This window comes from Cavia porcellus, unplaced genomic scaffold (genome assembly GCF_034190915.1).
Source record: "Cavia porcellus strain 051 isolate PalLab524CR breed Dunkin Hartley unplaced genomic scaffold, mCavPor4.1 scaffold_17, whole genome shotgun sequence".
NCBI classification, from domain to species: domain Eukaryota; kingdom Metazoa; phylum Chordata; class Mammalia; order Rodentia; family Caviidae; genus Cavia; species Cavia porcellus.
The window spans coordinates 71,597,681-71,618,527 of record NW_026947500.1 but is presented as its reverse complement, the minus strand read 5'-3'; the positions used below and the strand labels follow the sequence as shown (position 1 = coordinate 71,618,527).

The following is a 20,847-nucleotide window of genomic DNA, read 5'->3' as shown; positions in this document are numbered from 1 at the left end:
GGGTTTGGTTTTTTGTGGCTGGCCTTGAACTCACGATGATCCAAGTACTAGGATTATAGGCATGCAACACCATACCTGGCAAGAGGTTAAATTATTTAGATCACAGTTTTTGGAGGTTCAAGGGCATGGTTCTGATGAGGAGGTTTGAGAGAGCAACAGACAGACAGGTGGATGGAGAGAGGTACAAGAGGGTGAGATCACATGACAGAACAGGAAGCCAGAGAGAAGGGAGGGGCCAGCCTGGCTGTTTTCAGTTTTTTCAAAACCAAGGTTTTACTAGTCAGGGGTGTGGTGGCACACATCTGTCATCTCAGCACCCAAGATGCTGAGGCAGAAAGATCACTGTGAGCTCAAGGCAAGCCTGAAATACAGTGAGATCAATTCAGCACACACACACACACACACACACAGACTGGATCTTCTATGTAGTCCAGACTAGCCTTAATTCACTATATAGTGCAGGGTGGCCTCAAACTTGGGGCAGTCCTCCTGCCTCAGCCTCCCAAGTGCTAGGATAAAAGGTGTGGGCCATCATGCCCAGAAGACCATTCTATTACTTTTTTAAGACTGTTAAATGATTTTTCAAATCTCAAAATGCAACAGTATCTGAAAACACACATGGGAACAGTTTATTGTGTATTATACCAACCACGGAGGCCATGAAGAGGAGGACAGGATGCCCTAAGAGTAACACTGCACAGGGGGATGGGCAGGCCGCAGGGCACAGTGCAAACGAACTCAGACTTTAAGGTCCTTGCCGCACAGAACTCAAGGGAGCCGGGGCCCTGTTCCCATCTCTGTTCTTCAGGCTTCTGTCACTACAGCACTAACTCTGGTGTCCTGCCAGCTCCTCCCTGGGGACCGTCATCTTGCTGGCTCTAGGGGTGGCAGAGGAGGAGGTCGCAGGAGGACCCTTCCCTGCCCCTGAGACCAGCCCCTGCCAAGAGGCAGCAGCAAGCTGTCCGGTGCCGTGGACCTGGGCCACGGAACCCAATGAGGTCACAAGGGCTGGCTACAGACAGGAACTTTCTGGATGTCCAGCCTGGAGACTGCTTATGACAGAGCGGATAAAAAGAGTTGGGGCCTGTGACAGAAAGGGGTGCCAGTGTGCTTGGGGGGCGTATATATTCCAGCTCCTCCAGGCATGAGCCACGCGGATGGGAGATGGCCATAGAAGGTGCTAGAAAACTACACTCACCCATCTCACCCCGTTTCCTGCTGTGCCCCCCACCCGTCCACATCAGCCCAAAGACCGCGGTCAGCCCGCTCCCGCTCCCGCTCCCAACAGGCTCCCTGACTGTCTCGAGACTGGGTGGGAACCTCGTCCTCCCAGCGGGTCCCTCGGCGCCCTCCACACCCCGCACCGCTGTCACCTGCCGCCTGAGTGTCCCCCGAGGCAGTGACACAGGAGAAACAGGCACGATGGACACCGAGTCCTCGGACAGGAGTCCGAACCCATCGGAAGGCAGCGTTCTGCGCACTGAAAACCTGAGGTGGGCATCCCTGGGTCCCTCGAGACTGAGGGCGGGGAGGGTCCAGCCATGTCTCCGGGGCAGGTCGCCGGGAGAGAGCGGAGGGGAGGCTCCGCGTGCCCCGGACCGGATCCGGGTCAGAGGCGGCCGAACCCGCCCGCCGGTGGCGCCCCATCGCCCGCCCGCCTCGCCGCGGCCTGCCCTGGCTCTCGGACCCCGCCGTCCCGTCCCGTCCCGCCCCCACCAGGCCCCCCTCCCCCGGGCCCGCCACCCGCCCGCCGGCGCTCATGGCCCGCCCCTCCGGCAGCTACTGGACCACGAGGCGCGACGGCGAGGTGCGGCTCCGGCGGGGCAGGGTCTCGAGTGACCAGCAGGCGCCGCTCACCGTGCACGACATGGTCATGCACTCGGCCACACGGTACGGCAACTACATCGCGCTCGGCACCAAACGCAGGAACCAATGGCACCTGCTCACCTACATCCAGTACTACGAGCTGTGTCGCCGCGCCGCAAAGGGCTTCCTCAAGGTACGGCCGGGGCGGCCCGCGCATGCGCCTTTCCGGGGACGCGTCTGCGCCTGCGCGCCTTCCCGGCCCTTCTCCCGCTCCTCTCCTGCGCCTGCGCAGGTCTCTTGGTTTCTCCACGCCTCCACATTTGTGTGCGTATTCGTCCTTGTGCGCCTGCGCATCCCCCCAGCTTCTCTGCCCGCCCTGCTGCTCTTGCGCCTGCGCAGCATTACTTTCTTAGTGTGCTGGCTGTCGGATCTATTGTTCACGATTCCTGAAACCAGATGTTCAGCTTTTCAGGAAATTGTGTTCGTGGGTTCGAATCCCAGCCCTGCCATGAGCCACGGGTTCTTGTATGAGTTATGTGGCCTCTCTGCTGCCCAGTTTCACTATGTATAAGATATTTGCATAAAAAATAAGTATAATGTATAAAATGCGTGCTTTACGTAGGAAACAAATGTAAAATAAATGGTTAGTATGATAGAAATACACGTTTAATGTTTAAGACGTATCTAACATATAAGATGTAGCTACTGTTCACATATTAATCTCATTTGGTACTTCTATACTACGTTTAGTATAATACGTTATTTTATATATGTTAAATAATATAGATACATAAATTGATAATATATTTTCTTTGCAAATAAGTGTGTTATCAATAAGTTATTCATATATATGAATAGCTATTTTGAAGAAAACGACATTATAATAGCTAGTGATGATTTAATATCAGCTTGTTTTGAAGTCCCACCAAGCTTTTGTTCTTCTGTCTCCATCGGTTTTATCATGTTGTATCTTACTGGATTTTATTAGATGTGACAGTATAAACAAAATTTTTATGGACAAGGAAATAATATAGTAACCATTGTTCGTTTTCTGTTAGTTGGTTCTGAATACCCTGTAATACTTTCATTCTCTTGAATGGTTTTACACTGTCTTGTTATGTTTAATACTACAGTGTATGAAGTTACACTCAAATATTTCAAGGAAAGAGACACTATGGTAGCTACTGTCATGTCAGGTTTTCTTGTGGTAAAACACTATGTTGCTTAAATTGTTCTGTCCCCTTTTAATCTTTTTTTAAAATAAAAAAAGTTATTCATATATAAGAGCACTGAACTTGAAGGTTTGCAGCGGGGACTCTGGCTGAGTCACATCAGGAAGCTCTGCGATTTGGCTTCCTCAGACAGGGTCTCACGCTGTAGCCCAGGCTGGCCTGAGACTCCCAGCAACCCTCCCGCCTCAGCCTCCCGAGTGCTGGGGTGCGGGCGTGCACCGCCGCCCAGCCCCACATTGTGTCTACTGTAACAGTGAGAACACCGCAGAGCGGAGGCCAGTCAGGCTGCTGGGCCGACTCGCGCAGGCAGGGTGGCGGCGGCCGAGTCCCACAGGGCCTCACGAGGGTGTTCCTCCAGCAGCTGGGCCTGCGGCGCTTCCACACCGTGGGCATCCTGGGGCTCAACTCGCAGGAGTGGGTGATCGCCAGCATTGGGGCCATCATGGCCGGGTAAGGTGTGCCGAGAGAGACGCCCCAGCTTGCCCCTGCCGAAGACAGCTGGGGTCTCCCTGTCGAGTCCCCAGGGCAGGAAGCTGAGCTCGATTGCCCGTTTTGTCCATGCTCAGCCACATTCACCCCAACCTAGTCTGGAGCATGCTCAGTTCATGCTGCTAGCTAGACATTCTCTCCCCCAGTGAACTCCTATACATCTGATGAAGCCCAGCCCAATCCCGCTCAGGGTTCCCCAGCACTGAGTACTCTCTTCACCTGTTCAGGTCACGGGGAGTGGGAAGGGGGAGCCTTTTAGGCGGGACCCAGACCCTGGATTTCACTGAGTTGAGCAGCAACTTCGAACCAGACACACTGTGGGTGTCAGGTTACTGAGGACTCCCAAATCCCTGAGTTCCCAGGAGCATTTGCCACAGGACTCTTTTGAGCTCCTGGACTCTGCTTGCAGAGGCATCTGCGTCAGCATCCTGCCCACCACCTCCTCGAAAGCCTACCAGGTCATCGCCAGGAGCTCTGAGATAAACGTGCTGGTGGTGGACAGCAGTAAACAGCTGCAGAAGATCAGCCAGGTGAGCGCCGCTCAGGCCAAGGAGCAGGGAGTGAACCCGACAGACAGGACAGCGGGGCGTGGGGGCGCGCACCTGTCATCCCAGCACTCAGGAGGCTGAGGCAGGAGAGCCCCAAGTTCACACCCAGCCTGCACACTTCAGTGACTTTGCAAGATGGTGTCTCAGAAGGAAGAGGAGGCTGCCAGGATGTCGCTCGGTGCACGGCCTGGATTCAGTCTGCAGTACCACAGGGTGGGGAGGAGTGGAAGGCCGAGGCAGGAGCATTGCAAGTTTGAACCCTGCCTGGGCAGCTCGCCCAGGCCCCGCCTCTAAGTCTCAAAAAACTCGGTTGATGAGCGCTTGCTTATTTAGCACATTCAGGGTCCTGGGCTCCACCCCCAGCCCTGCAAACAAACAGAAAAGATGAGGGTCCCCTCTCCTCGCCACCTCCTCGGGAAGGAGCCCAGTATCAGTGGCCAGGTCTCCCCATGGGTGGCGCTGAGCCCAGGCGTCCTGTCCTGCAGGTCCAGAGCTCCCTGAGGCACCTCAGGGCCATCGTGCAGTACAAGGAGGCCATCGAAACCCAGCAGCCCAACCTGTACTCGGTACGTGAGCCCTTGGGTGACCTCGAGGCCCCCCGGAGCTGCGAGGGATACGAGGGAGACGGTGCGTGGGTGGGGGGCTCCGGGTCAGCTCTGCCCCCCGCCCCCCACTCCTGGCCTCTCGGCAGTGGCAAAAGTTCCTGGACCTCGGCGGCCACATCTCGGATGAGAGGCTGGACAGCATCATCGACGCCCAGAAGCCAAACCAGTGCTGCGCCTTGGTCTACAGCCTGGTGGCCACGGGTCCCCCCAAGATCATAATGCTCAGCCACGACAACGTGAGCGTCACACGGTGTGGGGAGGGATGGCACCTCTGCACTCGGGCCTGCAGGTGACAGGCTGGCTGGGTCCCCACAGATCACCTGGACCACGGCGGCCACCGTGCAGAGCCTGGGTTACAAGCACCCGCCCAGGGGGCAGGAGGTGCTGGTGAGCTACCTGCCGCTCAGCTATGCCAGCGCGCAGATCCTGGACATGTGGGTGGCCATCGCCGTGGGCGGCACCCTCTACTTCTCTCCTCAGGACGCCGAGAAGCTGGGAGACATCCCGCACCCGCCCGGAGCTGTGAGTACCGCCCGCCCGCCCGCCTGGGGGTTCCAGGGCTCCGTCCAGAAGGGGGAGCCTCGCCCCGCACCCTACTGGCCCTGCAAACTCTGCTTTTCTGTCTGGGCCTCCGTTTTCCTATCTGGGAAGTGCAGCAGGTGAAACAGATGTGAACTGTGATCCTGGGGACAGCATGCACGCACACTGACACATGCACACGTGCACTAGGCGTGACACTGCTGAGACACAATTATACCTGACATCTACGCCTTAGAGAGTTTTTGTTTTGTTTTGTTTTGTTTTGTTTTGTTTTGTTTTGTTTGTCTCTTTGAGACAGGGTCTCGCTGTGCAGCTCAGGCTGGCCTTGAGCTCACTCTGTAGCCCAGGCTGGTCTCGAACTCGCAACGATCCTCCTGCCTCAGCCTCCTGAGTGCTGGGATGACAAGCGTGCGCCCCCACACCGGGTGCAGAGAGAGTTGTGCTGGTGCACAGTTAGGGCCCACGGTTGTCCCACACAGAAGGACATGCACTGCAGGGCCCCACTGCCAGGAAGCCCCAGTGTCACCAGATCCACAGAGACAGGAGGAGGACGGCAGGGCCGGAGCCGGACGGGAGTCAGCGTTTCCCAGGGACAGAGGAGGGAAGTCCCGGAGGTGGACAGCGTGAGATGGACTCCATCTGCTGAGCTGTACAGTTGGAAATGGTTATGGTTAGCCGGACAGGGGGCGGGGTGCATGTCTATAGTCAGCGGCTGGAGAGGCTGAGGCAGGAGGATCCCTGGAGCCCTGAAATTCAACCCCAGTCTGGGCAATATAACAACACTCTGTCTCAAAACAACCACCCCCACCACCAGCAGCAGAATAGCTTACCACGATGAAGCCTTTGCCGCCTGGATTTCACTACCAAGAAAACTTGTACCCGAGGGTTCCAGCCTGCAGGCGAAACTGAATCACAGGAGACTCACTGAGGGTAGAAAGCCACACGCTTCCTGTCCACCAAGACTAGCCACGACGAGTGCCGGCTTCTGGTCACTCAACCACCTCACCATCCTGAGGCCAGGTGGTGGGCGGGGAAGCCGAGGGTGTCCTGAGGGCGTTAGGGCAGGAGCAAACTCCTGCAAAGGTTTCACCGAAAAACAGCAAGAAGCCTGAGGGGCTGGGGCGCAGTCTGGAGGTGGGCACTGGCCTGGCTTGTGCGGGGCCCTGGGTTCCCCCTCCCCTGGTGCCTCCTGAAAAAAGTCAGAATTTTCAGACATGAATGTGTTAAAATTTCACATCGTTTTCACATGTCATGAGATGACATGTGACATGTGACACATGACAGATGACATGTGACATTTTTCAGTGCTGGGGATGAACCCAGGGCCTTTGCATACACTAGGCAAGTGCTCCCCAGAGTAGCACCCCAGCCATTTTCTGTGTTTTATTTTGTTTTGACTTTGAAGTCAGTATATGGTCCAGGCTGACCTCAAACTCGCCATGATGCTCCTGCCTCAGCCTCCCTAGGGTTGGGATGACAGGGGGCGCCCTCAGGGGCACAGCTGGCTTAGGGCAGAGCTCAGGGCTCCTTCTCTGTTCTTGCTTACTGGTAGTTTGGTTGGGATCGTTGCTGGATCCCTTCTGGTAACAGGAGACTGAACATAGCTAGAAAATCAGAAAGTGACTTCACTGCCACGTGCTTTCCTGCCTCTTGCTTATTGTGGGTTGCTTTGTTTTGTTTTGTTCTGTTTTTTGGTACCAGGGATCACACTCACGACCTCGTGCTTGCCAGGCAGGTGCTTGTGCCGCTGAGCTAAGCCCCAGCCCCTTTCTGTGGCTTTGTATCTGCGTCCTTCCCTCCCGTCTCCTCCTCCTCCTCCTCCTCCTCCTCCGTCTTCCCCTCTCCCTCCTTCTCTTTCTCCTCCCTTTCTGTCTCATGTTTTTCTTTCTTCCCTTTACCTCCCCTTCCTTCCTGATCCCAAGCTGGGGACCAGGCTGAGCACGGACCCCTGAGCTGGCTATGGCTCGGCCGTCCTGTGAGGTGGCTGGGGGACCCCGAGGAGCCCCACTGGTCACCCCGGCCCGGCCCTGCACCCTGACCCGCTCCTGGCCGCGGCCCGCAGGGCTACCTGACGGACCTGCTGCGGGAGGTGCGGCCCACCACGTTCCTGGCCACCCCGTGGATGTGGGACCGGATGATGGACGGGCTCAGGACCAGCCAGCTGGCGTCCACGGTCCTGCGCCAGCGCATCGACGCCTGGGCCATGGACGTGGGGCTAAGAACCAACAAGAAGCGCATGTTCGGGTGAGGCCGGGGGGCCCGGAGGCTGGGGTGACGGGGCGTCCACAGGCCGCTCGGCCATGCGGGGCTCCCCGGTTCTGCTTCTCAAGGGAGCTGCATTCCTCGCTGAACTTCCGCCTGGCCAAGAAGCTGACCTTCAGGCGCGCCCGGAAGCTGCTGGGCCTGGGCCACTGTGAGAGGTTTCTCAGCACCGGTGTGGGGCTGTCCAGGGCCACGCTGGACTTCTTCCTCAGCCTCGACATCCCCATCTACGAGCTCTACGGCCCGTCCGAGTGCACGGGCGTCCACTCGCTGGCCACAGGCCAGGACTTCCGGCTGCTGAGGTGGGCCTGGCCAGGCAGGAGGGATGCGCAGATGAGCTGGGGCGGGAGGTCCGACCTCAGCTTTCATGGCAGCCTACGGGATCGTGCTGCGGTTTGACCGAGAGCAGGCTGTGTGATTGCAGGAATCCCTGTGTGACTCCAGGGACGGCTCTGACTGTGCACCTTCTGCCTTTTTATTGACCTTCCTTTGCTGCAGAGACAGCACAGTTCCCTGGCATCTCCAAAAAGGGCACTAATCCAGTCCTAGGGGCCTCACCCTTGTGACCTCGTCTGACCCCCACTCCCCTCCCAAAGGTCCACCTCCAAGTATCATCCCCCTGGGGTGAAAGACGTCTATGAATCCTTGCATACAGGCTAGAGCATCATGCACCTCACGTGCTGGCCAGGGTTAGATTTTGTTTGTCTTTTCTGCCCTTGAGACTGAACCCAGGGCCTTTGCACTGAGCTCCATCTCTGCTCATTTTAACTTGGGACTGGGTCCCACTAAGTTGCTAAGGTGTCCAGGCCATGATCCAACTTACAGTCCTCCTGCCTCAGCCTCCTAGAGTGCTGCGATGGCAGGTGTGCCCTGCCATAATGGACTCAGGCCCAGTGTAACCACTGCCCCCATCACCAGACAGCCGGGGAGAAAAGCAGGGCCAGTTGGGGTCTGGGTGACCGGTGGAGGCCAGGTCTTTATGGGCAGGTGCAGGGCCTGCCCACCCGCTGGTATCCCAGGACACATCCTGTCCCCGCTCCGCTGTCCCCCACCTGGAGACTTTCCCCCACACAGTGTCCTGAGTGTCCGTGTCACCCTCTCCCCTGGGCTGGCCGAGGGCTGGGAGGTTGGCTCCCGCCCAGCCCAGCCCAGCACTGTTTTTGTCACCCATGGTCTGCGCTGTGTTCCCCAGGAGCCGAGGGAGCGCCGGGTGGCTCTGGGGAAGGGAGGTGGAGTGGACTTGGGGCGGGGGAGCCCCTCCCCAGGGAGGAGCGTCCAGCCAGTCTGAGGCCCCCCCACCCCGCTCCCTAGCTGTGGGAAGGGGCTCCCCAGCACCCGCACCAAGGTGGTCGAGGAGGACGAGGAGGGCATCGGGAGCATCAACATCTGGGGCCGGCACGTCTTCATGGGATACCTCGGCGACCAGGAGGCCACCGTCAAGAAGACGGACGGCTACGGCTGGCTGCACTCTGGCGACCTGGGCTTCCTGGATGTGGATGACTTCCTCTACATCAAGGGCAACAGTGGGGGTGAGGCGGACAGGGCCAGGCCCCAGGGCTGCTAGGGACAGCGGTGCAGGTTGCACACAGCACAAGACCAAGTGAGGGCCACAGTCCAGCTCGGAGGGAGGGAGGGAGGAGGGAGGAGGGAGGAGGGACCCCTGCGTGCACTGGCAGCTTCTGGGAGATTGACACCCCACTTCCTGCATGCAGACATCATCACGCTGAGCTCAGGGAGGATGGTGAACCCGAACCCCATCGAGGAGCGGGTGAAGGAGCACATCCCCCTGGTCCGCGGCGTCCTGGTGGTGGGCCAGGACGCACCCCACCTGTGCGCCCTCCTCACGCTCAAGGTGCTTGGGCTGCCGGGGCTCGGTGGCCGTGGGGACCTCGGGGTAGGGTGGGAGTCGCCATCCTCACGGACAAGGAGGAACCTGAGGCTTGGAGATGATGGGGTGACGGTGAGGGGGCCGCTTGTGACCCCCACGGCTCCCCCTACAGTGCCAGGTGAACTGGGAGACGGGGGTGCCCCGCAAGGCACTGACCAGCGAGGCGGTGGCACTGTGCCGGAGACTGGGGAGCCAGGCCACCAGGCTGGAGGACATCGTCCACAACAACGACCCGGTCATCGCTGAGTTCATCCGCAAAGGCATGGAGGCCGTGAACGCCGAGGCGCCCTCTGAGAGCGCCAGGGTTGTCCAGTGGGCCGTGCTGGACACAGACTTCTCGGTGGGCGGCGGGGAGCTCGGTGAGCAGAGGCGGGGGCCTGGCCGGTCAACGGCAGCCAGCTTGGGGTCCTTCAGCAAAACATGTTGGGTCCCACTGCACGCAGTGGGCGGGGCTGGGACCCCTCAGCTCTCTCCTCAGCCCTGAAAGACGGGCTGCCTCCAGTGGGGCCCTGGGTTCCATCCTTGGCTTTTAGGGGTTCCGGGGTCTTTATGTGCTAGTATCAAAGGAGTCTAGTACGCCATCCTCCAGGATGGGGGCCCCACTCCTGTGCCCTGTGCTTTTTATTTGCTTTGTCTTTGAGGAAGGGTTCACTATGTAGCCCAGGCTGGCCTCAAACTCGGAGATCCTCCTGCCTCAGCCTCCCGAGTGCTGGGATGACAGGCGAGTGCCACCAGGAGCTTGGCCACACCCAGCACCTGGGCTTCAGGGCCACTGTCTTGCACAATGAGGGCTGCCATCCTCTGTGGTAGTGCCCGTGGAAGGCAGGAATTGTTGGGGTGCTTTGGCACACAGGCTTTGGCCCCCAGTCCCTTCCCACTGGTTCCTAGGTAAATCCCCCAGCCGCCCCAGTGCCCTCTGCAACGCTGACGTGGGCTCGGCTCTAAGGACCTGGGGCTTCAGGCTGCTGTGTGGCCCCGCTGAGGACCCCTTCTGTCACACCTAGGAGTCACCTCGAGACTGAAGAGGGCGACTATTTTGAAGATGTACCAAGCCGAAATCGAGAGCTTCTACAAGGACTAGGGACACCTCTAGAGGCCAGGAGAGGCCCTGGGCAGCTCTGCCCCTCACGGGGGCCTTAGGAGGCCCAGATGCGGCCTTTTGACCCTGCCACCACGGCCACATGACATCGGGGGACCTGTTCCCGGGGGACAGTGGCCCTGTGGGGACTCTGGTTGGAAGCATCAAGCCCCTCTTCGGGCTCTGCCTTCCAGCAGGAAAGAATAATAAAATCAGCTCCCTGAAGCGGGTCCTCAGCCCGGAGCCGGCCTGCTGTCTCAGACCCTGTGGGAGGTCGGGGGCACCTGTGGCTGGCAGGGCTGGGGTGCAGCTGGTGGGGACAGGGAGGAAGCCGGGGGCTCTGCTCAGCACCCTGTAGTCCCCAGGCCACCCCGCGGAGGCCACCGGCATCGTGCCCATAGTGTAGGGGGACCCTGACCGCGCCTCGACAGTTCTGGAGACCAAAGCTCCGCTTCTCTCCTCACCTGGAGAAGCACGTGCCTGGGGCTCAGTCCCCAGGGAGAGCGGAAAGGGAGAAGAAAGGGGTTAACCAGGCTACAGGGCTGTCAGGGCGTGGTGGGGGGGCGCCTGTCTGCGCCCTGGAGCACATGCCAGGGTTCCTTAAAGATGACCTCACTTCCTGCCAATGACCTCGGCCCTCCCATGAGGCTCCTGAGTGCACCCTGAGCCTGGACCTTCTGCAGGTGGGGTGCTCGCCGCGGGATAGAGGACGTGGGGGGCTCCGCCCTCACAGGATGGGGCCGGGCTGGAAGCGAGCAGCGCCTAGCTCCATGACCTCTGGACACAGCCCCTGCGCTGTGTGCGCCACGGGACTCCCAAACTGTGGGCGCAGCAGACGTCTTTATAAGAAACAGCAAAGTGGCTAAGTGGCCCAGGCTGGGCAGGAACTTGCGCTCCTCCTGCCTCAGCCTCCCGGAGGCCCAGCACGCCCGTTTCAGGGTCCGTTTTAATAGGAATCTCGAGGGAAGCCCAGGACAACAGAGGACACACAGGCAGGGCCACTAGAGAACAGGTCAGCTCCTAGATGGAGGCCCCTCAGCCAACAGGCCATGTGGAGAGGAAGCAGTCATCAGCACCAGGCTCGGGGACAGCAGGGGGTCAGCAATGACGCGGGACCCACACCCAGCGTCCTGGGAGACTGAGGCGGGAGGGTGGCAAGGGTTTTTTTTGGTCCTGGGGATCGAACTCATGAGCTCATGCTTGCCAGGTAGGCGCTTATGCCGCTGAGCTAAATCCCCAGCCCCTGGCAGGTGTGAATTCTGTTGGACAACTCAGTGACTGTCTCAAGATGAAACAGGACACAGCTCAGGGGCAAAGCGCCTGCCTGGCAAGCACGAGGTCCCGAGTTCAGTTTCTGGTGACCCCACCCCCCCGGAAAACAGAGCTGAGGGTGAGCTCAGTGCAAAGGCCCCGTGCTCAAGCTCAACCTCCAGCACCACAGAAAAGAAAAGAAACAGCAAGCTGGTTTCCGTGAGCCCTCGGGAGGTGGGATGGGGGACAGTGCTGGGAGGTGTGCAGCTGACAGGGAACCCTACAAAGTACCCATCGTAGGTATTTTGTGATGGCAATAGACAATGGGCCATCCAGTTTCTCTAGGTGACCCCAGATCACAGGAAAGCTTATAAAGTACTGCCCCAACGTGTAGGAACTCAAATTCATCTTCAGACAGCTCCCTGCCGGACTGCAAGGCCACCGGGCAGGGCTGGGCACCTCTGTATAGAAAGCTCTCCCAGACGTCACCTTCGGTCGGGAGTGACTGTGGGGGAGGCCTCAGCACCAGGCACCGCTGGCCTCGGGCACAGACACGTGTGTGCAGCGCCACCCGGAGCAGGTGCCCGCTGAGGTCATTTCCCCACTTGTAAACAGGGATGGTGGATTCAGGCATTGTAGTGCCCATCTGTGGTGCCAGTACTCGAGAGGCTGAGGCAGGAGGGTCCCCCTAAGTCCGGGCCAGCCTGAGCTACACAGTAAGCACCTGCGGAAACCACACGGGGAGTCCGAGCTGGCCCAACTCGAGGGGCTGAGGCACCACAGGGCCAAGCACAAGGTGTCCCACGGTGTCCCACAGTCCTCCCGCTGCCATGGGGACCTGTGCAGACCCTTGCTGACTCCACCGCCCTGCAGCCCCCAGCGGGAGAGGGCTTCAGGACAAACAGCCCCTGGGGGCCCAGTGCAAGGCTGTGCCTCCTTGTGGAGCCCCCAGCTGCCACCTGCTGAGACAAGCTGCCCCAGCATGCGGGGTGGCCTGGGGGTACAGGCCGGCCCTGTGTCGGGAGCCGAAAGCACACAGACCGGGCTCAAGGAGGCCAGCGAGAGCTCTGCTGGGGTCCCTCAGCCGTCACACCAGGGCCACTGCAAACTATGCGTGGAAAGGGGCAAGCAGGTGCCTGGGCTCCCACAGAAAGTCGCTGTCCACTTTCTCCTCTGTCCACCTTCAGCTGCCCACCCACCCATTCATCCAGGGAAGCCAAACTCCACGTGCAGGCCCAGCCTGCCCCCTCCCGCTTTGGATTGCTGGTGGTGCCCCCACCCATCCTCCAGGCCCTATCCCTGTGCCCGCTGCCCAGCAGACCCGGTCCAGTCTCCCGCCCGCCCCTGCTCTCCGCCCTGCGGGTCCCGGGACACTCGGGACCTGGTGCCCTGTGGAGGCCGCACCGATGCAGAGATCAGCTTTCCCATCTGACTTTATTTCACTTTTTTTCTATAAAACTCCTCCATAATTTCACAATTTAACAAAAAGTTTAAAATCCAGGACAGAAACAATCCTGTGACGCATTACAAACACACTTCTTTTTCCTTTGATCCAGGAGTTGGTCTTGGGCCGGTGAAGTGTCCAGTTGCTGTGAGACACGTTCTTGGTTAGAAACCCTCGAGGGAGAGAAGGTATTGGATACCTTGGGTTCTGGTGTCGGTTTACAGTTCACTCAGGAGGGGCCGGGGTCCGTGTGAGAACCCTTCGCCCTTCCTGTGGAAGTGTCCCCGAGGCCATGGCTGTGGCGGCGGGGAGGGAGCCGGAAGGCTGCGGGCAGGGCCCGGTGCGGCCCCGCGTCCAGAGCAGCCCTGGAGGACAGCGGCCAGGCCTTCTGGCCGGAGGAGGTAACTGAGAAGTGGGTCGGCGCTCTTGGAGGTCCTGGATCCCGAGTGGCAGAGCGCCAGCCCGGGTCGCCGAAGGGCTCCCGGGCCCCTCAGGCAGGAGGAAGGCCGCGGCCCGGAGCAGCCCTCTGGCCCGAGTCTTGGAGTTCCCCGAGGGGTGACGGTACAGCCCCACTGTGAGTATTGCTGGCCTGCCTGGGAAGGGGACGTGGCAGCGGGGCCCACGGGCAGTGGGGCAGGGGCCGGAGTGGCCCGAGGGGCTGCAGAGGCTCCCTGCGGAGTGGGCGGGCCTCTCCCCAAGAATCTGGGGAGCCTCCAGCAGTGCTGGTGTGAGGGATGCCCTGTAGGCAGGGGTCCTCCAGGGAGTGTTCTGTCCGGCTCAGAGGCTCAGAGCAAGGGTAGGACCAGGACCTCAGCAGCTGGCACCTCCCATGCCTGAGCCTGTAGGGGAGGACAGGACACCCAGGGACAGGGTAGAGGACGTGGGGCCACAGCTAGGTCAGGGCATCAACACTGGCAACGACTACAGTCGGATGAGGGTCTGGCGGTGCTGTGCAGGGCCGGGTCCAGGAAAACCGAGGGCGGCGGGTGCGCTGCACCAGGTCCACGGGCCCTGCGAGGCTGAGCCATGGCCCTCGGAGGACCTCGGGTCGACAGGAGACTCCCAGGCTGGGCCTGGCGAGCGCGGAGGCTGCGGCAGGAGAGGAGGTGGCCTGAGCGCCTCCTGATGCCAACCAGCCTGTCTTATTTGGCAAAAGCTCATTTGTTCAAAGTTCGAAGACTTGATCGTTGACCGTCGAGGAAGAGGGTCCTATGGAAGAGGAGCCCCGGGGACGCGGACACGCGTGTCCCGGGTGCCCTGAGGACAGGCCACCCCATTGTGGCTGTAGTGTTCACTGGCCCAGGGGCCTCAGCGTCCTTGGAACCAGAGGGACGCTCCCTTCAAGCCCTGGAGAGGGCGGCCGAGGGAGACCCCGGAGACACCTTAACCTACAAGCCCCCCTCCCGCATCCCCCCACCCCCCACGTGCAGCTGGCACAGAAACGCACACGGAACCGCTCCTGAACACACGCAGCGCACATATATATAATACACGGACAGCTGTACAGACGGCCAGCCTGGCCAGCCGAGGACCACAGGCCTTCGAGGGGCTGGGCCCCGGCGGCTTCCAAACCGTTTGGGGGGCGGCTGCTCAGGCAGGCCCTCGGTCCCGAGGCCGAGGCCGGGCGAGGGGCCCTCGGCCACACTCGCCCCGCCTAAGCTTTTTCCTCTTTTGGGAGCCAGGCCCAGCTCTGCCTTCTGCACAAACCGCCCTCCAAGGGGGACCTGGGTGACCGTGCCCGGGTGACCGAGCCCCCAGGGCGCTCGGGGGCCACCCGGGAAAGTGCAGCTGGCGGCGAGGGCCGGCAGGGCGGTCACTAAGGCAGTGCTGTGGGCGGCGGTGCGCGGGGAGCGGGGAGGCGGGCGGGGTCCGCGGGGCCTCCCGGGGCCTGGGCGGTCATGTGGCCACGGCCTCCAGGTAGCTCTGCAGCTTGCGCACCGTGCTCTCGTCCAGGGAGAAGAGGTCGAAGTCGAAGGTGGTGTTGGTGACGTTGAAGTGGCCGGTCTCCTCGATCAGGTTCACAATCTGCAAGAGGGAGCGGGCTCAGGGCGGGAGCGGCGCGGGGCGGAGGGAGGGGCGCCCCTCCGGGCCTACCTGCTGCAGCACGTTGCGCTCCCTCAGCGCCATCAGCCGCCGGTGCAGCTCCACCAGCTCGTCCGTGTAGGCCTGGGAGGCGGCAGGAGAGCCTCAGCCCGGCAGCCCCCCGGCCCCCCGGCCCCCCAGCCCCCCGCCCGCCGGCACCCGCCGTCACCTTGTCGTAGGCGCCCTTCTTGAGGATCTTCTCCGGCTTGCTGCAGGGCTCAGGGCTCCTGCGGCCCGCCGCCTGCGGGAGACCAAGGCGTCGCCGCTGAGCGCCCGCCCCGCCCTCGCCCCGCCCTCTCCCCGCCCCTCGCCCCAGCCCCGCCCCTCACCTTGCTGTTGGGCGGGGGCGGCTTCTGGGGGGGTGGCGGCTCGCGGCCAGGCAGACAGGAGTCCCCACTGTTGTCACTCTCGCTGTCGCTGAAGCTCAACCTGGACACCACAGAGAGCGGCGTCAGGCCAGGCCCTGCTGCACCCGGGCCTCCACCTCCGCGCCTGCGTGTGCGGCCCACTGCGTGGTCCTTTCGGGGTGAGGCTAGGATGCAGTGTAGGGTGCCCCGCCTCCCCGTTTTCTCCTCTGCAGGAGGCGGATGCAGGAGGGGACTGAGCTCTAGACCAAGGCCAGTCCCTGCCGGCAGGGCGGCGCTGACCACCAGTGAGGCCCACAGCTTCGTCCCAGCCCAGGCGCCGAACCCCGGCCTCGCCTCGTCCAGGGCAGACCGCGTAGCTGCACCCCAGGCCCGCTGTGTCCCCCAGCCCCATGGGCCCTGCACAGTGTCCTCGGCAGCCTCTGTGTCTGGCTCCCGCTCGGCCTGGATCGCTGTGAGTTCGGTCCAGCAAAGGCCCCAACAGGTGCCACCTGAGAGCTCCCTGGGAAGAGGGGGGTCACCTGCACCTCACTACTGACGGAAGAACCAGGACGCGTGGAGGACCCTCTGCAGGCTGGGACCTGGCAGCGACCAGCGCTCAGCCACTCCTGCTGCCACCCGGCTGTGACCTGAGCCCTTGCTCAGCTCAGCTCTTCCCAGACCCAGATGGGTCAGGCTCTGGTTGCCAGGGCAACAGGACAGCCTCCAGCTGCTCCTCACCACGGCCTCTCTGCTGCATCCAACAGGTGGCCCAGGGAGCCTGCCCTGACCCGCACCCCAGGAGGCCCTCCCGTGAGGAGCCCTGGAAGACAGGACACCACAGGCGCCACAGGACGGTGCCAGCCAGGACCTGCACTGCCCGTTGCGGGCGGGGCGCCTCGGCGCCCAGCAGACCTGTGTGAAGACTGCGGGCCCTGCCCTCGGGATGGTGTTCTGTAGGATTGTGAAACCAGTCATGGCGCAGCTGTGAGGGCCCACAAGACTGCCATGGCTGCCAACTCACAGGAGCCCTGGAGACCTGAGGCCTCAGCCTCTTGGGGAGCAGACCCCGACTGGCCCTGACACCAACCGCCACCACATCCAACTGTCACTCCTGGCCCTGGATAAGCCCAGTGTCTCCCATTTGCCCGGAGGGCCTGAGGCAGGGTCTTCAGAGACCAAAACCCAGCATCTCCATCAAGCCAGGGCCCCAGAGACACACAGCCCGATCCCCACGTAGGCAGGGAGTCCCCAGGGGTCAACCACTGTCCCTTTTAGAGGGGATAGGCCCTTCCTGTGGCCACCACACCTCTTCTGCCCTGAGGGATGCTGCCTTAGGGCCCCGAGAAAGGGAACCGCAGCCGGCCCAGCCTGTGCAGTGCCCAGGGGGATGGGGTCACTGCAGCCCCAGTGTCCAGCAGGCTCAGGGGGCCCTCGTGCTGGGGACCTGACCTCAACTTGGTCCTCCTTGAGGACCCTCGGTCCAGGCCAGCCCCTAGGCCTCCCATCACAGCAGGCCCTGGTCACCCCGGTCCCCACCAGTGCCGGCCACCTCCCACTGGCCCAGTCACCTGGAGTCCCGGCCGGGGTTCACCTTGGTGGTGGCCTCCTCACCCGATGAAGAGTCACCCTCATCTGACTCCTCGGACTGCAGGTCCTCTACCATGGAGCGCAGGGGCCCTGGGGACAGGGTGGCAGGGATCTGGATGCGCCCTTGGGTGCTTCCCCAAAACCCACAGCAACTTCTCCAAACTGATGACCCCAGACAGCCCCGGAGCGGGGCCCAACCGCCCGCCTTACCTTCCTGGCCCTCTGTGCAGACCTCAGGCCCCTGTCTTGCAGCGGGACCGCAGGGGCCCTCCATCACCGGAGCCAGAAGACCAGCGCCCAGAGGCTCCCGGGCACCCAGGCCAAGCCCAAGCCAGTGCCCACAGGAGAGACCACAAGCCCTCCGCCCGCCCCTCGGGAACCCCGACCGCTGCTCCCGGCCCACCGTCCTCCCCTTTCTCCAGAGGCGCCCAGTTCCAGTCCCCTACAGACGGCATCTTGGTTTATATTCCTGTTGCCAAGGCAACAGAGGGACACAAAGCCCTCAATTACCTTGGTCATGTGACTCCCCTTCGGCAGGTCCCCTCCCTAACCCAATGATAGGAACACAGAGCGTGTGGGCGTCACGGACCCCATCCCCCAGTCCACACACGGATTCCAGGCCAGACCCCACTGCCTCCCCAGCACCTCTAGAAGGGTTCCGGCCAGAGTGGGAGGAGGAGGGCTGGAAGCAGTTCCCCCAGCCCACTAGAAGACCTGCTTCCGCTCGGGGGTGCTGCTGTGTCCCACAGGTTGCTTAGCCCCTGGGGATCCCACTCCAGGGCAGGCTTGTGCCCTCCCCAAAAAGCCCCTCACAGTTTGCTGGGAGACGATGTGCAAACCGGGTGGCCCAGGCCTCAGAGCCATCTGGGCGGCCACAGGGTATCTGGAGCCCCCTGCTGTGGACCACATAGAGCCACCACCTCGGGGAACAGGCCGGGCAGGGAGGAGGGAGGCTGGGGGTGGGCTCGGGTGCTGCCTACAACTCAGCTTGCCCAGGAGGACCGAGGACAGCTGCCAGGCCTCCTGGGCCCAGCTCAAGGTCTGAACCTGTTTCTGTTCTGCTCTGCAACACCGGCTCCCAGCCACTGACGCGTGGGTGTGTGGGACCCGAGGCGCCTGCAGGGGAGCGCTGGAAAGGGAGCGGAGTGGACCGGCCCCGGCCCTCGCTCTGCTTCCCACTGCCCTCCCGTCCCGTCTCCCGTCCCGTCTCCCGTCCCGTCCCACTGTATGTGACAGGCGAGGTGAACAGGTCTTATCAACAGCTGCAACCACAGGACGTCAGTGATGCCGAGGCTACGGACGGACGCGCAGGCTGTGAAGCAATCAGCTCCGGCCCGCGGAGCCCCTGCAGGGAGCGGGCCCGCACGCGGAGGACTCCAGAGCTTGAGGCAGACACCGAGCTGCGCTTCCTTCCACCCGAAGCCCCCTCTCCCCACAAACCCTCTCTGGGATGCAAGGCCGCTTCACCAGCACCCACACCATCCCCCCAGGCTGGGCTGTGACCCTAGCGCACAGCTTTACCCCAGGCCGCCCGGCCCGGCACCCCCAAGCCCGGCTGTCACCGGCACCTCCCGTGTGGCCTGCGCTCCAGCGCGCTGCTCACGATGGCCCCCCATCACACACCTTGGCTGTGGTTCTGTGAAGGCTCGAAATCCGAGTCTGAGCTGGAGTCGGAGCTGGAGCTGGAGTTGGACGGGCTGGACTGTGCGGACTTCACCCGGAAGGCGGTGGCGGCAGGACCAAAGGGGAAGGGACAGTCATCTTTCTGGGCAGCGAGGCAGGGCAGGGCCACTCGCTCCCAGGCAGCGTCCCTAAGGTGCCCAGCTCAGCCTTTCTGAGACCCCACAAGGAGCCGGTGCCTAGCTCTCAGGGCATAACGCCTCTGGCTGCCTAGGGGCACCCTTCCTACCCAGGGGCTGCTGGGTTCCCCATGGTGACGCTGCGGCAGACCCTGCCGGCCTCAGAAGTAGGTACCAGCTGCACTTGCAGTGGGGACAGGAAAGCTGGGGAGGTGACCGGACCCCTGATTCTGACTCTCATGCTGCCCCATGGCCAGCGAGCTGAGCAGGGGGTACCCACACGGTGCCCCCACATTGTCCCCCACCCTCACTGTGGACTTGTGGCTCATGGCAGACACCACACAGAGCAGGAAGCCCTCCCGGGCCCAGGCCCGTGGCCTGGTAAGCCTGGGGCACAGTGGGCAGCCCTGCCTCGAGCAGGCCCTTCCACCTACTACAAACAGGGACAGGGCCAGGAGCCAGCCTCAAGGCTCGGGCAGAGACCTGGGCACTGCCTGGGGGGGGGGGGAGCTGCTCAGGCTCCGTGGCCCTCGGTATCACCGAGGGCACCTGCCAAAGCTGCTCCTTGCCCACTTTCCCAGGGGCACCCAGAGCCCCGGGGACCCTGTCCTGGAGCTGCAGCCAGCAGGCTTCCCATGGACCCTGTGCAGTTTGATGGAGGCCACTCAGGAGGCAGCACGAATTGCAGCCAGGTTCCCCAGCACACAAGCGGAGCCCGAGGGCCCAGCTCCTCAGGCTGCTCTTTCGAGAAGCTGGGTGGGTACTTAGGGCTGGGCAGGGAAGGAGCAAGAGCTGGCTGCTCCCAGGGCCCTGCTGTCGCCCAGCTTGCTCGGTCCTGTGACCTATCAAGGACGTCTCCAGTGTTAAGCCTCAGTTTCCCCTTCTGTAAGGAAGTTGCTGGTGGGTACCAGCCTCTAGCACGCAGAGGCCCACATGATGCTGGCTGTAGCACCTCTCCCCCAGCCCTGTGCTGCCCCGGGCATGCGCTCATGCTGGGACTCGGCTGTGGGCTGCACAGGGTGGCAAGGACGTTGGCCCTTGGCAGAGGGTGACAGCCACACACACTTACATCGGAGGGGAAGGGAGGCACAGAACGAGGGGAGGGCTCCAGCCAGCAGCCTCAGGAGAGCAGTTCTTGGCTGTGACTGGCCCTTGAGCCAGATGGGACCTGCTGGCTCAGGAACCCTACGGGCCAAGGAGACACTGGGGAGCTGGGCTGGCCATGCGGCAGGAGGCGGACTGCGGCTGCTGCATGCAGGGGCCGAGCACTGGCAGGCAAGGTGGTGGGTGGTGAACCCCCAACTTCCCCGTGTGGCCACTGTGCTGCATCCTCTGCTGCAGGGGTCTGTGCTCGGCTGGGGCCCCACAGCAAGAAAAGTTAGACTGTCTGGCCCTGCTGTGGCTGGTCTGGGGCTCGGACCAATGGGAAGCCCAGCGGGGTACAGGGTGCCCTGGGGGAGAGCCCAGTGTCCACAGGCCCAGGGGTGGAATCCAGCCCCACTCAGAGCCTCCCAGGCAGAAAGCAGCACCCACAAAACAGCAGTGTTTCCCCGTGTCAGTGTAGAACTGAAAAGCAAGTTGGCAGGACAGAGCCTGAGTGGCGCCAGCGGCCACCACTTGCCAGTATGACGTGTGCAGGCTGCAGGTGCGGGACCTGCGCCTAGCAACACCTGTCATGAGAGCAGAGCCCCGCAGCTGTCCCAGCCCAAGACTCTGGTGCAGGCAGGAGGGGACGGGCGGCTGCAAGACATGGCCAAGCCGTGCTAGCAGGTGACGCCTTTCTTCAAGGTCCCTGGCTACCAGCAGCTCTGAGCAGGGCTTCACCTGCCTTGTACGTGTAACCAAGAGGACATGCTGTCAACTACAGGCAAACGGTCACCTCGAGCAAG

At 62.0% G+C, this 20,847-nt stretch overlaps 2 protein-coding genes across 7 annotated transcripts in view; one reads left to right on the top strand and one right to left on the bottom strand.

Moving 5' to 3' along the window:
• Positions 1–930: 930 nt before the first annotated feature.
• On the top strand, positions 931–10,691 carry LOC100722851 (long-chain-fatty-acid--CoA ligase ACSBG2-like). Of its 4 annotated transcripts, none has more exons than XM_063228750.1 (14): positions 931–1,177; positions 1,289–1,493; positions 1,780–1,999; positions 3,397–3,488; positions 3,937–4,057; positions 4,561–4,641; positions 4,767–4,916; positions 4,996–5,202; positions 7,283–7,464; positions 7,551–7,784; positions 8,794–9,011; positions 9,195–9,334; positions 9,483–9,729; positions 10,375–10,691. In XM_063228750.1, exons 1-14 carry the CDS (start codon positions 1,165–1,167, stop codon positions 10,449–10,451), a joined length of 2,187 nt encoding a protein of 728 aa, XP_063084820.1. In that variant the 5' UTR covers positions 931–1,164; the 3' UTR covers positions 10,452–10,691. The 4 variants fall into 4 exon arrangements, with proteins under 4 accessions (XP_063084820.1, XP_063084819.1, XP_003461162.2 ...); XM_063228749.1 differs by having other exon boundaries at positions 931–1,493; positions 4,996–5,067; positions 5,161–5,202; XM_003461114.3 differs by having other exon boundaries at positions 931–1,493; positions 3,400–3,488.
• A 2,423-nt stretch (positions 10,692–13,114) lies between these two features.
• Positions 13,115–20,847, bottom strand: part of Mllt1 (MLLT1 super elongation complex subunit) — a 45,820-nt gene continuing 38,087 nt past the window's right edge. For all 3 annotated transcript variants that reach the window (XM_063228758.1, XM_063228760.1, XM_063228759.1), the window contains 6 exons: positions 18,783–18,870; positions 17,141–17,249; positions 15,555–15,654; positions 15,395–15,466; positions 15,238–15,309; positions 13,115–15,168 (listed from right to left, as the gene is read on the bottom strand). In XM_063228758.1, coding sequence (XP_063084828.1) covers positions 15,040–15,168; positions 15,238–15,309; positions 15,395–15,466; positions 15,555–15,654; positions 17,141–17,249; positions 18,783–18,870 — 570 coding nt within the window. In that variant the 3' untranslated portion in view covers positions 13,115–15,039. The remainder of the gene's footprint in view (positions 15,169–15,237; positions 15,310–15,394; positions 15,467–15,554; positions 15,655–17,140; positions 17,250–18,782; positions 18,871–20,847) is intronic.